We start from the raw sequence: 16,658 nt of genomic DNA, 5'->3' as shown, positions 1-16,658 counted from the left end.
GACAGTGCGCCGCTCCCTCAGTAGCGCCCCTCCGACAGTGCGAAGCTCCCTCAGCACTGCCCCTCCAACAGTGCGGCGCTCCCTCAGTACTGCCCCTCCGACAGTGCACAGACAAAAGAACCAAAGGCGACTCGAGGAAAAACGTTTTTACGCAGCGAGTGGTTAGGATCTGGAACGCGCTGACGGAGAGGGCGGTGGAGGCAGACTCAATCGCGGCTTTCAAAAGGGAGTTGGATAAGGACCTGAAGGAAAAATATGTGCAGGGCTCCGGGGAAAGGCCGGGGGAGTGGGACTGACTGAAGCGCTCGTGCAGAGAGCCGGCACATCCTCGGTGGGCCCAATGGCCTCCTTCTGTGCGGTAACCGTCCTATGATTCTATGATCCGTGTTAAGACTGCCTATGTAAATATTTGTAATGGAGATTCCGTATGTAAACAGTTGATGGTCATGGTGTAGTTACAGGCTGGGGCCACCAGGTGGCGCGGCGGAGTGTGTTTCTGAAGTCACTCTCCCAATTCTGCTGCCATCTTATATGTACACAAGTATTCATCAGCTTTATTTATAATTATATATATATATATATATATACACACGTATGAAGACACTTACCAAGGTCCGAGTCTCACTCACCTGAACTGCGACAAACATCCGGCAATTCTAAATGTCCTTCCAAGCTTGGGTTGCTTTTGGAGCGAGCATTGTGGTCGGTGTAGTGCTCGGATGAAGTGCTGGTGGGTACAGGGCCGTCACTGAGGGACTGTAGCGGCAGCAATGTGCATGGCGAGTTGCGGGAGTGATGTTATGGCACAACACTCAAGTGAATTGGAGTAAGTGTGACTTTTCTGGTCATGCAACGCACCAGCTAAGCCTGACGGGGGCGCTGATGGACGCAGTCTTTGCAGAAAAACGCCCGTTGGGCAGCAGATACGACACACCGAGCCAAATCAAACTTGGTCAGCCAAGGCTTTGTGGGTCGCGCTCTCTCTCTCTCGCCTCGCAGTCAGAAGGTCGTGGGTTCCAGTCTCACTCCAGGGACTTGAGCACATCAATCCCAGGCCGACAGTGCGGCGCTCCCTCAGTACCGCCCCTCCGACAGTGCGGCGCTCCCTCAGCACCGCCCCTCAGACAGTGCGGGGCTCCCTCAGTACCAACCCTCCGACAGTGCGGCGCTCCCTCAGTACCGCCCCTCCGACAGTGCGGTGCTCCCTCAGTACCGCCCATCCGACAGTGCGGCGCTCCCTCAGTACTGCTCCTCCGACAGTGCGGAACTCTCTCAGTAATGCCCCTCAGACAGTGTGGAACTCCCTCAGTACCGCCCCTCCGACAGTGCGGCGCTCCCTCAGTACCGCCCCTCCGACAGTGCGGCGCTCCCTCAGTACCGCTCCTCCGACAGTGCGGAACTCCCTCAGTACCGCCCCTCCGACAGCGCAGTACGGCGTTCCCTCAGCACCGCCCCTCCGACAGTGCGGAACTCCCTCAGCACTGCCCCTCCAACAGTGCGGCGCTCCCTCAGTACCGCCCCTCCAACAGTGCAGCGCTCCCTCAGTACTGCCCCTCCGACAGTGTGGAACTCCCTCAGTACTGCCCCTCCGACAGTGCGGCGCTCCCTCAGTACTGCCCCTCCGACAGTGCGGCACTCCCTCAGTACTGCCCCTCCGACAGTGCGGCACTCCCTCAGCACTGCCCCTCCGACAGTGCGGCACTCCCTCAGTACTGCCCCTCCGACAGTGCGGCGCTCCCTCAGTACCGCCCCTCCGACAGCGCAGTACGGTGCTCCCTCAGTACCGCCCCTCCGACAGCGCAGTACGGCGCTCCCTCAGTCCCGCCCCTCCGACAGCGCAGCACGGCGCTCCCTCCATTGTTGCAGTGGGGACTCGAACTCCGAGGTCAGTGAGGAGTCCCACGACGACATCATTGAACAGCGTGACAAGAAGCGGGTGCAGAGGCCCTTACCAATCAGCCAGAGCAGGAGGGGCAGAAAAGAGATCGAATACCTTAAAACGTTTACTGAATGTGTACAAGGCGTGTGTTTCGGGTTGGGGAAAGGGGGAGGGGGGGTGGGGGGGAGATATAAGCTTCTAAAAGTGGCAGAGCTTGAGGAATTTGCCTGCGTCTCGGCTGGGACTGAAGAAAGGGACCACGGGGCTGTGGAAACTGGTCCTGAAGGTGCACAGCAGGACCATGCAGCAGGCGTCGTAGAAGGAGACCTGCCCGCCCTCGAAGTCCAGGTAGACGCCCACGCGGGTGGGCTCGGAGGCCAGGTCCAGGGGCCGTCGGCGGTCGTCGTTCACCCAGTAGTCGAGCAGCCGGCTGACGCTCCAGTAGCCGTGGGCGGGGGCCAGGCGCACGTAGCCCCCGCGAGCGCTGTTGACGCAGGTCACGCCCAGGTGCCAGGCCAGGGCCTCGCCCACCTCCACCTCCCAGTAGCGCCGGCCGGCGGCAAAGCGGGCGCCCGCCAGCACCGCCCGGAAGCGGGCGTAACGCTGCGGCCCGTCGGGGGTCACCGCGGCCCCCGAACCCGAGAAGCCGACCGCCGTGTAGTCCCGGTTGAAGCGCAGGCTGGGGTGGGCGGTCAGCGGGTCAAAGTGCAGGTTCTCTGGCCCTGGCGGGGGGGAAGGAGCGAGAGGCAGAGTTAGGGAGGAGGCACAACTTCGGACAAACACCCCGAGGTCGGCCTGATGCCCCCGGCATAACTAGAACCGCCTGTTACCACCGAACGTAACTTCGCCCTGCCTCAGCTCATCCGCTGCTGAAGCCCTCATCCGTGCCCTCGTTACCTCCAGACTTGACCATTCCAACACGCTCCTGGCCGGCCTCCCACATTCTCCCAAACTCGGCTGCCCCTGTTGTCCTAACTCGCACCGAGTCCCACTCACCCATCACCCCCTGTGCTCGCTGTCCCCGTGTCCTAACTCGCCCCGAGTCCCGCTCACCCATCACCCCCTGTGCTCGCTGTCCCCGTGTCCTAACTCGCACCCAGTCCCACTCACCCATCACCCCCTGTGCTCGCTGTCCCCGTGTCCTAACTCGCACCCAGTCCCACTCACCCATCACCCCCTGTGCTCGCTGTCCCCGTGTCCTAACTCGCACCCAGTCCCACTCACCCATCACCCCCTGTGCTCGCTGTCCCCGTGTCCTAACTCACTCCGAGTCCCACTCACCCATCACCCCCTGTGCTCGCTGACCCCGTGTCCTAACTCACTCCGAGTCCCACTCACCCATCACCCCCTGTGCTCGCTGCCCCGTGTCCTAACTCACTCCGAGTCCCACTCACCCATCACCCCCTGTGCTCGCTGACCCCGTATCCTAACTTGCTCCGAGTCCCACTCACCCATCACCCCCTGTGCTCGCTGCCCCATGTCCTAACTCGCTCCGAGTCCCACTCACCCATCACCCCCTGTGCTCGCTGACCCCGTGTCCTAACTCGCACCGAGTCCCGCTCACCCATCACCCCCTGTGCTCGCTGACCTATATTGGCTTCCGGTTAAGCAACACCTCGATTTTAAAATTCTCATCGTTGATTTCAAGTCCCTCCATGGCCCTACACCCCTCCCTATCTCTGTAACCTCCTCCAGCCCCTACACCCCTCCCTATCTCTGTAACCTCCTCCAGCCCCTACACCCCTCCCTATCTCTGTAACCTCCTCCAGCCCCTACACCCCTCCCTATCTCTGTAACCTCCTCCAGCCCTACACCCCTCCCTGTCTCTGTAACCTCCCCCAGCCCCTACACCCCTCCCTATCTCTGTAACCTCCCCCAGCCCCTACACCCCTCCCTATCTCTGTAACCTCCCCCAGCCCCTACACCCCTCCCTGTCTCTGTAACCTCCTCCAGCTCTACACCCCTCCCTATCTCTGTAACCTCCTCCAGCCCCTACACCACTCCCTATCTCTGTAACCTCCTCCAGCCCTACACCCCTCCCTATCTCTGTAACCTCCCTCAGCCCCTACACCCCTCCCTATCTCTGTAACCTCCCCCAGCCCCTACACCCCTCCCTGTCTCTGTAACCTCCCCCAACTCTACACCCCTCCCTATCTCTGTATCCTCCTCCAGCCCCTACACCCCTCCCTATCTCTGTAACCTCCTCCAACCCCACAACCCCCCTGAGATCTCTGCTCTCCTCTAATTCTGCCCTCCTGAGCATCCCTGATTATAATCGCTCCACCATCGGTGGCCGTGCCTTCAGCTGCCTGGGCCCCAAGCTCTGGAACTCCCTCCCTAAACCTCTCCGCCTCTCTCTCCTCCTTCAAGACGCTCCTTAAAACCGACCTCTTTGACCCAGCTTTTGGTCGCCTGTCCCTAATATCTCCTTATGTGGCTCGGGGTCAAATTTATTTGTTTTGTCCTAAAACACTCCTGTGAAGCGCCTTGGGGTATTTTACTACGTTAAAAGTTGTTGCTATTATAACACCTCGAACGTAGTCTGCTCAATCTCTCCTCATAGGACGATCCCCCCATCCCAGGAATCAGTCTGGTGAACCTTTGCTGCACTCCCTCTATGGCAAGTATATCCTTCCTTAGGTAAGGAGACCCAAACTGTGCACAGTACTCCAGGTGTGGTCTCGCCAGGGCCCTGTATAATTGCAGTGCAGGAGGGCGATGTGAGAGGCCCGTCAGAGGGGGGGATGTAGAACCACTGATCTGTTGTGCAGTTAATATGTTGCGCTGCCCCGGGGATGGAGAGGGGGGGTGGTGGTATTAAGAACGTAAGAATTAGGAGCAGGAGTCGGCCATTCAGCCCTCAAGCCTGCTCCGCCATTCAATAAGGCCGTGGCTGATCTGATCTTAACTCCACGTTCCCGCCCGATCCCTCGATTCCCTCAATATGCAAAAATCTACCGATCTCAGCCTTGAATATACTCAGCGACTGAGCCTCCACAGCCCTCTGGGGCAGAGAATTCCAAAGATTCACCACCCTCTGAGTGAAGACTCGAAATAGTGGATGCATTGGTGGTCATTTTCCAACAGTCTATCGACTCGGGATCAGTTCCTATGGGCTGGAGGGTAGCTAATGTAACCCCACTCTTTAAAAAAAGGAGGGAGAGAGAAAACGGGGAATTATAGACCGGTTAGCCTGACATCAGTAGTGGGGAAAATGATGGAATCAATTATTAAAGATGAAATAGCAGCGCATTTGGAAAGCAGTGACAGGATCGGTCCAAGTCAGCATGGATTTATGAAAGGGAAATCATGCTTCACAAATCTTCTAGAATTTTTTGAGGATGTAACTAGTAGAGTGGACAAGGGAGAACCAGTGGATGTGGTGTATCTGGACTTTCAAAAGGCTTCTGACAAGGTCCCACACAGAGATTGGTGTGCAAAATTAAAGCGCATGGTATTGGGGGTAATGTACTGACGTGGATAGAGAACTGGTTGGCAGACAGGAAGCAGTGAGTCAGGATAAACGGGTCCTTTTCAGAATGGCAGGCAGTGACTAGTGGGGTGCCGCAGGGTTCAGTGCTGGGACCCCAGCTATTTACAATATACATGAATGATTTAGATGAAGGAATTGAGTGTAATATCTCCAAGTTTGCAGATGACACTAAGCTGGGTGATGGTGTGAGCTGTGAGGAGGATGCTAAGAGGCTGCAGGGTGACTTGGACAGGTTAGGTGAGTGGGCAAATGCATGGCAGATGCAGTATAATGTGGATAAATGTGAGGTTATCCACTTTGGTGGCAAAAACACGAAGGCAGAATATTATCTGAATGGTGACAGATTAGGAAAAGGGGAGGTGCAACGAGACCTGGGTGTCATGGTTCATCAGTCATTGAAAGTTGGCATCAGGTACAGCAGGCTGTGAAGAAGGCAAATGGTATGTTGGCCTTCATAGCGAGGGGATTTGAGTATAGGAGCAGGGAGGACTTACTGCAGTTGTACAGGGCCTTGGTGAGGCCACACCTTGAGTGCAGTTTTGGTCTCCTAATCTGAGGAAGGACATTCTTGCTATTGAGGGAGTGCAGCGAAGGTTCACCAGACAGATTCCCGGGATGGCAGGACTGACATATGAAGAAAGACTGGATCGACTAGGCTTATATTCACTGGAATTTAGAAGAATGAGAGAGGATCTCATAGAAACATATAAAATTCTATCGGGATTGGACAGGTTAGATGCAGGAAGAATGTTCCCGATGTTGGGGAAGTCCAGAACCAGGGGTCACAGTCTGAGGATAAGGGGTAAGCCATTTAGGACCGAGATGAGGAGAAACTTCTTCACCCAGAGAATTGTGAACCTGTGGAATTCTCTACCACAGAAAGTTGTTGAGACCAGTTCGTTGGATATATTCAAAAGGGAGTTGGATGTGGCCCTTACGACTAAAGGGATCAAGGGGCATGGAGAGAAATCAGGAATGGGGTACTGAAGTTGCATGATCAGCCATGATCATATTGAATGGTGGTGCAGGCTCGAAGGGCCGAATGGCCTACTCCTGCACCTATTTTCTATGTTCCGATGTTTAGAAGATGTTTAGCCTCATCTCAGGCGACACCGCCACCAAATGGTCAACTGAGGAACTGCGGAGGGGGGCAGAAATTATCGACACACCTCACACACACACACTCTCTCACACACACAGGGACACAGAAAGTCATTGACCCGTTTCCAATTCCTTTGAAATAGACAGTGAAAGAAAAAGACCTGCATTTGTCGAGCGCCTTGCACAACATCCCAAAACGTTTCGCAGCCTGATGAAGTCATCTTTTCGAATATAGTAACCTAGCAAAGGCGGAAGCCAATTTGTGCACAGCAAGCTCCCACAAACAGCGATTATCAGTTAATCTGTTTTTTTTTTAAGTGACGTTGGTTGAGGGATAAATAATGGCCCCAAGGACACCGGGGAAAAGTTAGCACGCAGGTACAGCAAGTGATTAAGAGGGCAAATGGAACATTGGCCTTTATTGTAAAGGGGGATGGAGTATAAAAGCAGGGAAGTCCTGCTCGAACTGCACAGGGTATTGGTGAGACACACACCTGGAGTACTGCATGCAGTTTTGTTCTCCGTATTTAAGGAGGGATCATAGGCTGACCCTCGGAATCGAGGAAGACTTGCTTCCACTCTTAACATGAGTCCTTCGGTGGCTGAACAGTCCAACACGATGGAGGGATTATACTTGCTTTGGAGGCAGTTCAGAGAAGGTTCACTCGGGTGATTGCGGAGATGAGGGGGTTGACTTACGAGGAAAGGTTGAGCAGGTTGGGCCTCTACTCATTGGAGTTTAGAAGAATGAGAGGTGATCTTATCGAAACGTGTAAGATTATGAGGGGGGCTCGACAAGGTGGATGCAGAGAGGATGTTTCCACTGATGGGGGAGACTAGAACTAGGGGGCACGGTCTTAGAATAAGGGGCCGCCCATTTAAAACTGAGATGAGGAGGAATTTCTTCTCTCAGAGGGTTGTAAATCTGTGGAATTCTCTGCCCCAGAGAGCTGTGGAGGCTGGGACATTGAATATATTTAAGACAGAGATAGACAGATTTTTGAGCGATAAGGGAGTGAAGGGTTATGGGGAGCGGGCGGGGAAGTGGAGCTGAGTCCATGATCGGATCAGCCATGATCGTATTAAATGGCGGAGCGGGCTCGAGGGGCCGAATGGCCGACTCCTGCTCCTATGTTGCTATGGGCTGGCAGCTTTCACAGGCGTTACCACTAGGGGTCGCTATGGGTCGGGCGGGAGCCAGAAATCCAGCCGGTGTCGCTGACCAACACTGGCTCCCGCAACCAGCAACACCTCAATTATTACAGTTCTCATCCGGGCTTTCAAATCCCACCATGGTCTCACCCCTTCCCTCAGTCTGTAGCCTCCTCCAGCCCTACAAGGGTGTGCACTACATTTCCGCGGCATAACTAAGACCGCCTATAGCCCATCTCCGTAACATCGCCCATCTCCGCCCCCTGCCTCAGCTCATCCGCTGCTGAAGCCCTCATCCGTGCCCTCGTTACCTCCAGACTTGACTATTCCAACGCACTGCGCTCCTGACTGGCCTCCCACATTCTACCCCACGTAAAGTCGGCTGCCCCCGTGTCCTAACTCGCACCGAGTCCCGCTCACCCATCGCCCCCTGTGCTCGCTGCCCCCGTGTCCTAACTCGCACCGAGTCCCACTCACCCATTACCCCCTGTGCTCGCTGCCCCCGTGTCCTAACTCGCACCGAGTCCCGCTCACCCATCACCCCCTGTGCTCGCTGCCCCCATGTCCTAACTCGCACCGAATCCCGCTCACCCATCACCCCCTGTGCTCGCTGCCCCCGTGTCCTAACTCGCACCGAGTCCCGCTCACCCATCACCCCCTGTGCTCGCTGTCCCCGTGTCCGAACTCACACCGAGTCCCACTCACCCATCACCCCCTGTGCTCGCTGCCCCCGTGTCCTAACTCGCACCGAGTCCCGCTCACCCATCACCCCCTGTGCTCGCTGACCTACATTGGCTCCCGGTTAAGCAACGCCTCAATTTCAAAATTCTCATCCTTGTGTTCAAATCCCTCCATGGCCCTCGCCCCCTCCCTATCTCTGTAACCTCCTCCAGCCCCACAAGCTCTCAGAGATGTCTGCGCTCCTCTAATTCTGCCCTCCTGAGCATCCCTCCTGATTAGAATCGCTCCACCATCGGTGGCCGTGCCTTCAGCTGCCTGGGCCCCAAGCTCTGGAACTCCCTCCCTAAACCTCTCCGCCTCTCTCTCCTCCTTCGAGACGCTCCTTAAAAACCGACCTCTTTGACCCAGCTTTTGGTCACCTGTCCCCAATATCTCCTTTTGTGGCTCGGTGTCAAATTTTGTCTGATAATCGCTCCCTGTGAAGCACCCTGGGACGTTTCACGACGTTAAAGGCGTTAACCACCATCCCTTAATATTCAACGGCATTCCCATCGCCGAATCTCCCGCCATCACCATCCCGGGGGTCCCCACTGACCAGAAACTTAACTGGACCAGCCACACCAATACCGTGGCCACAAGAGCGGGTCAGAGGCTGGGTATTCTGTGGCCAGTGTCTCACCTCCTGACTCCCCAAAGCCTCTCCCACCATCTACAAGGCACAAGTCAGGAGTGTGATGGAACACTCCCCACTTGCCTGGATGAGTTGCAGCTCCAACAACACTCGAGAAGCTCGACACCATCCAGGACAAAGCAGCCCCGCTCGATGGGCCACGCTACCCACCACCTTCAACACTCACTCCCTCCACCACCGGCGCCCCCTGGCTGCAGTGTGCACCGTCTACAAGATGCACCGCGGCAACTCGCCAAGGCTTCTTCGGCAGCACCTCCCAAACCCGCGACCTCTACCCGCCTAGAAGGTCAAGGGCAGCAGGTCCATGGGAACACCACCCCCTCCACGTTCCCCTCCCAGTCACACACCATCCCGACTTGGGAATATATCGGCCGTTCCTTCATCGTCGCTGGGGTCACAATCCTGGAACTCCCTCCCGAACAGCACTGTGGGAGCACCTTCACCACACGGACTGCAGCGGTTCAAGAAGGCGGCTCACCACCACCTCCTCAAAGGGCCATTAGGGGGATGGGCAATAAATGCCGGCCTTGGCCAGCGACGCCCACATCCCAGGAACGAATAAGGAAGCAAGCTACTCCACCCCTAAGCAAAGGGACGCAGTGTGTTTGGTACCTGGGCTGACGACATCAAGCATCCTTTTCCAGGCAATGAACTGAAAGGGTCCAGTAAACAGCTCCCCGCGTGGGTTCAGCATGGCTATGCTGGCTTTCTCCAGCTCTGGGATCGGCCTGCAGAGGTGTGGGAGGGAAGAGCAGAACGATTTGAAGCCCATAATGGCATCTCGACAGAGCTCCGCGCGTCATGGCAACAGGACTCGCGATAAGTGGACCCCACGCGCATTAGTAGCAATTGCCGAGTCGGAGAATTACCGGTGCCCACCGTGGCTCAGTGGGCAGCACCCTCACCTCTGAGTCAGAAGGTCGGGGGTTCGAGTCCCACTCCGGGTACTTGAGCACAAAGATCCAGGCCGACACTCCCAGTGCAGTGCTGAGGGAGCGCCGCACTGTCGGAGGGGCAGTACTGAGGAAGTGCTGCACTCTTGGAGGGGTGGTACTGAGGGAGCGCCGTACTGCACTGTCGGAGGGGCAGTACTGAGGGAGCGCCGCACTGTCGGAGGGGCAGTACTGAGGAAGTGCCGCACTGTCGGAGGGGCAGTACTGAGGAAGTGCCGCACTGTCGGAGGGGCAGTGCTGAGGGAGCGCTGCACTCTTGGAGGGGTGGTACTGAGGGAGCGCCGTACTGCACTGTTGGAGGGGCGGTACTGAGGGAGTGCCGCACTGTCGGAGGGGCAGTACTGAGGGAGCGCCGCACTGTCGGAGGGGCAGTACTGAGGGAGTGCCGCACTGTCGGAGGGGCGGTACTGAGGGAGCGCCGCACTGTCGGAGGGGCGGTACTGAGGGAGCGCCGCACTGTCGGAGGGGCGGTACTGAGGGAGCGCCGCACTGTCGGAGGGGCGGTACTGAGGGAGCACCATACTGTCGGAGGGGCAGTACTGAGGGAGCGCCGCACTGTCGGAGGGGCGGTACTGAGGGAGCGCCGCACTGTCGGAGGGGCGGTACTGAGGGAGCGCCGCACTGTCGGAGGGGCGGTACTGAGGGAGCGCCGCACTGTCGGAGGGGCGGTACTGAGGGAGCGCCGCACTGTCGGAGGTGCCGTATTTCAGATGAGACGTTAAACCGAGGCCCCGTCTGCCCCCTCGGGTGGATGTAAAAGATCCCGGGGCCACTATTGGAAGAAGAGCAGGGGGAGTTCTCCCCGGTGTCCTGGGGCCAATATTTATCCCGCAGCCAACATCACTAAAACAGATGATCCGGGTCATTATCACGTCGCTGTGTGTGGGAGCTTGCTGTGCGCAAATTGAGCGTTTCCCACATTACAACAGTGAGCACACTCCAAAAGTACTTCATTGGCTGTGAGGCGCTTGGGGACGTCCGGTGGCTGTGAAAGGCGCTATATAAATGCAAGTCTTTCTTTCTTTTAAGCAGCCAAATGCGATGACTGCAATATTAACAGTCTTCAGCCAGACAGGTTCCCGAGAGAGGCAGCCCATAACTGGGCCGTTGCCACCCAAGCTGGCCGAGGAACAGCAGTAACCTCGTCTCTCAATCCCGCCTCCCTCAACCTCGAGGGACGCAGGTGAACTCCCCCAGATCAGGACCAGACGGAGTTTATACATATAGATATATATATATATGAGCAGGAGCACACGCTTACCGGGAAATGGAATCCAGCATCTCCTGTGGAACAGCGAGAGAGGGGAAGGGGAAAAAAATATATATATTATTGTCAGCCCAGCAGTCACCATCTCTTGCAAACCTTAATACCATCAGGCAAGCAACAAGAGGCAGGAGCCAGAATCCTGCGTCAAACTCGCTCAATGAGAGAGTTTGCCCCAGGAGCTGGATTTCCGCCATTGTTCATTGCTCGTAGGTTTATATGTAACCTTCAGGGCTCCTTCTGCGCTGTAAATTTCTGTGTTTCTTTCCACTGACCACACTCGACCAGCTCCGCTGGGCGGGGCCACATTGTCCGCATGCCCCCCCCCCCGACGCGAGACTCCCAAAGCAGGCGCTCGACTCGGAAAACTCCTTCGCGGCAAACGAGCCAAAGGTGGGCAGAGGAAACGTTACAAGGGACCACCCTCAAAGCCACCTTGTACAACTGCAGCAAGACCTCCCTGCTCCTAGTGGGAACGTAATAAAATACATGATAGTGATAGGGGATTCTACTCGAAGGGGAATAGATAGACGTTTCTGCGGCCGCAACCGAGACTCCAGGATGGTACGTTCCCTCCCTGGTGCAAGGGTCAAGGATGTCTCGGAGCGGGTTGCAGGACATATTGAAGGGGGAGGGTAAACAGCCAGTTGTCGTGGTGCATATAGGTGCCAAACGGGATGAAGTCCTACAAGACGAATTTAGGGAGCTAGGAGCTAAATTAAAAAGTAGGACCTTAAAAGTAGTAATCTCAGGATTGCTACCAGTGCCACGTGCGAGTCAGAGTAGGAATCGCAGGATAGCTCAGATGAATACGTGGCTTGAGGAGTGGTGCAGAAGGGAGGGATTCAAATTCCTGGGGCATTGGAACCGGTTCTGGGGGAGGTGGGACCAGTACAAACCAGACGGTCTGCACCTGGCCAGGACCAGAACCATTGTCCTAGGGGGAGTGTTTGCTGGTGCTGTTGGGGAGAAGTTAAACTAATATGGCAAGGGGATGGGAACCTATGCAGGGAGACAGAGGGAAGTAGTATGGGGGCAGAAGCAAAAGATAGAAAGAAGAAAAATAAAAGTGGAGGGCAGAGAGACCCAAGGCAAAAAGCAAAAAGGGCCACATTACAGCAAAATCCTAAAGGGGCAAAGGGTGTTAAAAAGACAAGCCTGAAGGCTCTGTGCCTCAATGCGAGGAGTATTCGGAATAAGGTGGACGAATTAATTGTGCAGATAGCAGTTAACGGATATGATGTAATTGGCATCACGGAGACATGGCTCCAGGGTGACCAAGGCTGGGAACTCAACATCCAGGGGTATTCAACATTTAGGAAGGATAGGCAGAGAGGAAAAGGAGGTGGGGTGGCGTTGCTGGTTAAAGAGGAAATTAACGCAATAGTAAGGAGGGACATTAGCTTGGATGATGTGGAATCTGTATGGGTGGAGCTGCGGAATACCAAAGGGCAGAAAACGCTGGTGGGAGTTGTGTACAGACCACCAAATAGTAGTAGTGAGGTTGAGGACAGCATCAAACAAGAAATTAGGGATGCATGCAATAAACGTACAGCAGTTATCTTGGGTGACTTTAATCTACATATTGATTGGGCTAACCAAACTGGTAGCAATGCGGTGGAGGAGGATTTCCTGGAGTGTATTAGGGATGGTTTTCTCGACCAATATGTCGAGGAACCAACTAGAGGGCTGGCCATCATAGACTGGGTGATGTGTAATGAGAAAGGACTAATTAACAATCTTGTTGTGCGAGGCCCCTTGGGGAAGAGTGACCATAATATGGTAGAATTCTTTATTAAAATGGCAAGTGACACAGTTAATTCATAGACTAGGGTCTTGAACTTGGGGAAAGGTAACTTCGATGGTACGAGACGTGAATTGGCTAGGATAGACTGGCGAGTGATACTTAAAGAGTTGACGGTGGATAGACAATGGCAAACATTTAAAGATCACATGGATGAACTTCAACAATTGTACATCCCTGTCTGGAGTAAAAAGAAAACGGGGAAGGTGGCTCAACTGTGGCTAACAAGAGAAATTAAGGACGAGGCATATAAATTGGCCAGAAAAAGCAGCAAACCTGAGGACTGGGAGAATTTTGTAATACAGCAGAGGAGGACAAAGGGTTTAATTAGGAGGGGGAAAATAGATTATGAGAGGAAGCTTGCTGGGATTATAAAAACTGACTGCAAAAGCTTCTATAGATATTTGAAGAGAAAAAGATTAGTGAAGACAAACGTAGGTCCCTTGTCAGATTCAGGTGAATTTATAATGGGGAACAAAGAAATGGCGGACCAGTTAAACAAATACTTTGGTTCTGTTTTCACGAAGGAAGACACAAATAACCTTCCGGAAATACTAGGGGACCGAGGGTCTAGTGAGAAGGAAGAACTGAAGGATATCCTTATAAAGCGGAAAATTGTGTTAGGGAAATTGATGGGATTGAAGGCCGATAAATCCCCGGGACCTGATAGTCTGCATCCAAGAGTACTTAAGGAAGTGGCCATAGAAATAGTGGATGCATTGGTGATCATTTTCCAACAGTCTATCGACTCTGCATCAGTTCCTATGTATACTGGAGGGTAGCTAATGTAACACCACTTTTTAAAAAAGGAGGGAGAGAGAAAACGGGGAATTATAGATCGGTTAGCCTGACATCAGTAGTGGGGAAAATGTTGGAATCAATGATTAAAGATGAAATAGCAGCGCATTTGGAAAGCAGTGACAGGATCGGTCCAAGTCAGCATGGATTTATGAAAGGGAAATCATGCTTGACAAATCTTCTGGAATTTTTTGAGGATGTAACTAGTAGAGTGGACAAGGGAGAACCAGTGGATGTGATGTATTTAGACTTACAACAGGCTTTTGACAATGTCCCGCACAAGAGATTGGTGTGCAAAATTAAAGCACATGGTATTGGGGGTAATGTACTGACGTGGATAGAGAACTGGTTGGCTGACAGGAAGCAGAGAGTCGGGATAAACAGGTCCTTTTCAGAATGGCAGGCAGTGATTAGTGGAGTGCCGCAGGGCTCAGTGCTGGGACCCCAGCTATTTACAATATACATTAATGATTTAGATGAAGGAATTGAGTGTAATATCTCCAAGTTTGCAGATGACACTAAGCTGGGTGGCGGTGTGAGCTGTGAGGAGGATGCTAAGAGGCTGCAGGGTGACTTGGACAGGTTGGTGAGTGGGCAAATACATGGCAGATGCAGTATAATGTGGATAAATGTGAGGTTATCCACTTTGGGGGCAAAAACACGAAGGCAGAATATTATCTGAATGGCGGCAGATTAGGAAAAGGGGAGGTGCAACGAGACCTGGGTGTCATGGTACATCAGTCATTGAAAGTTGGCATGTAGGTACAGCAGGCGGTGAAGAAGGCAAATGGTATGTTGGCCTTCAGAGCGAGAGGATTTGAGTACAGGAGCAGGGAGGTCTTACTGCAGTTGTACAGGGCCTTGGTGAGGCCTCACCTGAAATATTGTGTTCAGTTTTGGTCTCCTAATCTGAGGAAGGACGTTCTTGCTATTGAGGGAGTGCAGCGAAGGTTCACCAGACTGATTCCCGGGATAGCGGGACTGACATATGAGGAGAGACTGGATCAACTGGGCCTTTATACACTGGAATTTAGAAGGATGAGAGGGGATCTCACAGAAACATATAAAATTCTGACGGGACTGGACAGGTTAGATGCAGGAAGAATGTTCCCGATGTTGGGGAAGTCCAGAACCAGGGGTCACACAGTCTAAGGATAAGGGGTAAACCATTTAGGACCAAGATGAGGAGAAACTTCTTCACTCAGAGAGTTGTGAACCTGTGGAATTCTCTACCACAGAAAGTTGTTGAGGCCAGTTCGTTGGATATATTCAAAAGGGAGTTAGATGTGGCCCTTACGGCTAAAGGGATCAAGGGGTATGGAGAGAAAGCAGGAATGGGGTACTGAGGGAATGATAAGCCATGATCATATTGAATGGTGGTGCAGGCTCGAAGGGCCGAATGGCCTGCTCCTGCACCTATTTTCTATGTTTCTATGACAGTGGATTCACCTGCTTCAATTTGTATGTGATTGACACTTGAGGTGATCGAGATATTCACGTGTGCGACAGTTTTTAAAAACACCGTTACATGGGTTCTCCCTTAGATCCGTGTACGGATAATCGGGAGCTGACTGTACTTGCATTGGAGGCAGTTCAGAGAAGGTTCACTCGGCTGATTCCGGAGATGAGGGGGTTGACTTATGAGGAAAGGTTGAGGAGGTTGGGCCTCTACTCATTGGAATTCAGAAGAATGAGAGGTGATCTTATCGAAACGTATCAGATTATGAGGGGGCTCGACAAGGTGGATGCAGAGAGGATGTTTCCACTGATGGGGGAGACTAGAACTAGGGGGCACGATCTTAGAATAAGGGGCCGCCCATTTAAAACTGAGATGAGGAGGAATTTCTTCTCTCAGAGGGTTGTAAATCTGTGGAATTCTCTGCCCCAGAGAGCTGTGGAGGCCGGGACATTGAATATATTTAAGGCGGAGATAGACAGATTTTTGAGCGATAAGAGAATGAGAGCGGGCGGGGAAGTGGAGTTGAGTCCATGATCAAATCAGCCATGATCGTATTAAATGGCGGAGCAGGCTCGAGGGGCCGACTGGCCGACTCCTGCTCCTATTTCTTATGTTCTTAAAGGGTGATAAAGGCAGAAACCCTCAACCCGCCAATGGTGGAGCGATTATAATCAGGGAGAGCAGAATTTGAGGAGCGCAGACATCTCGGGTAGATTTGTGGGGTTTGAGGAGGTTACAGAGATAGGGAGAGGCGAGGGCCATGGAGGGATTTTAAAGTAAGGATGAGAATTTTGAAATTGAGGCGTTGTTTAACCGGGAGCCAATGTCGGTCAGCGAGCACAGGGGGTGATGGGTGAGCGGGACTCGGTGCGAGTTAGGACACGGGGGCAGCGAGCACAGGGGGCAATGGGTGAGCGGGACTCGGTGCGAGTTAGGACACGGGGGCAGCGAGCACAGGGGGTGATGGGTGAGCGGGACTCGGTGCGAGTTAGGACACGGGGGCAGCGAGCACAGGGGGCGATGGGTGAGCGGGACTCGGTGCGAGTTAGGACACAGGGGCAGCGAGCACAGGGGGTGATGGGTGAGCGGGACTCGGTACGAGTTAGGACACGGGGGCAGCGAGCACAGGGGGCGATGGGTGAGCGGGACTCGGTGCGAGTTAGGACACAGGGGCAGCGAGCACAGGGGGCGATGGGTGAGCGGGACTCGGTGCGAGTTAGGACACGGGGGCAGCGAGCACAGGGGGCGATGTGTGAGCGGGACTCGGTGCGAGTTAGGACACGGGGGCAGCGAGCACAGGGGGTGATGGTTGAGCGGGACTCGGTACGAGTTAGGACACGGGGGCAGCGAGCACAGGGGGCGATGGGTGAGTGGGACTCGGTG

At 54.2% G+C, this 16,658-nt stretch overlaps 1 protein-coding gene across 1 annotated transcript in view; it reads right to left on the bottom strand.

Moving 5' to 3' along the window:
- Positions 1–2,029: 2,029 nt before the first annotated feature.
- The window catches only part of LOC139240104 (zinc-binding protein A33-like), a 28,059-nt gene continuing 13,430 nt past the window's right edge, over positions 2,030–16,658 (bottom strand). The window contains exons 5-7 of the mRNA XM_070868480.1: positions 11,212–11,234; positions 9,610–9,725; positions 2,030–2,601 (exon numbers count right to left, since the gene is read on the bottom strand). Coding sequence (XP_070724581.1) covers positions 2,078–2,601; positions 9,610–9,725; positions 11,212–11,234 — 663 coding nt within the window. The 3' untranslated portion in view covers positions 2,030–2,077. The remainder of the gene's footprint in view (positions 2,602–9,609; positions 9,726–11,211; positions 11,235–16,658) is intronic.

This window comes from Pristiophorus japonicus, chromosome 30, assembly GCF_044704955.1.
Source record: "Pristiophorus japonicus isolate sPriJap1 chromosome 30, sPriJap1.hap1, whole genome shotgun sequence".
Lineage (NCBI taxonomy): Eukaryota > Metazoa > Chordata > Chondrichthyes > Pristiophoridae > Pristiophorus > Pristiophorus japonicus.
This window is presented reverse-complemented; position numbering and strand designations above follow the sequence as displayed.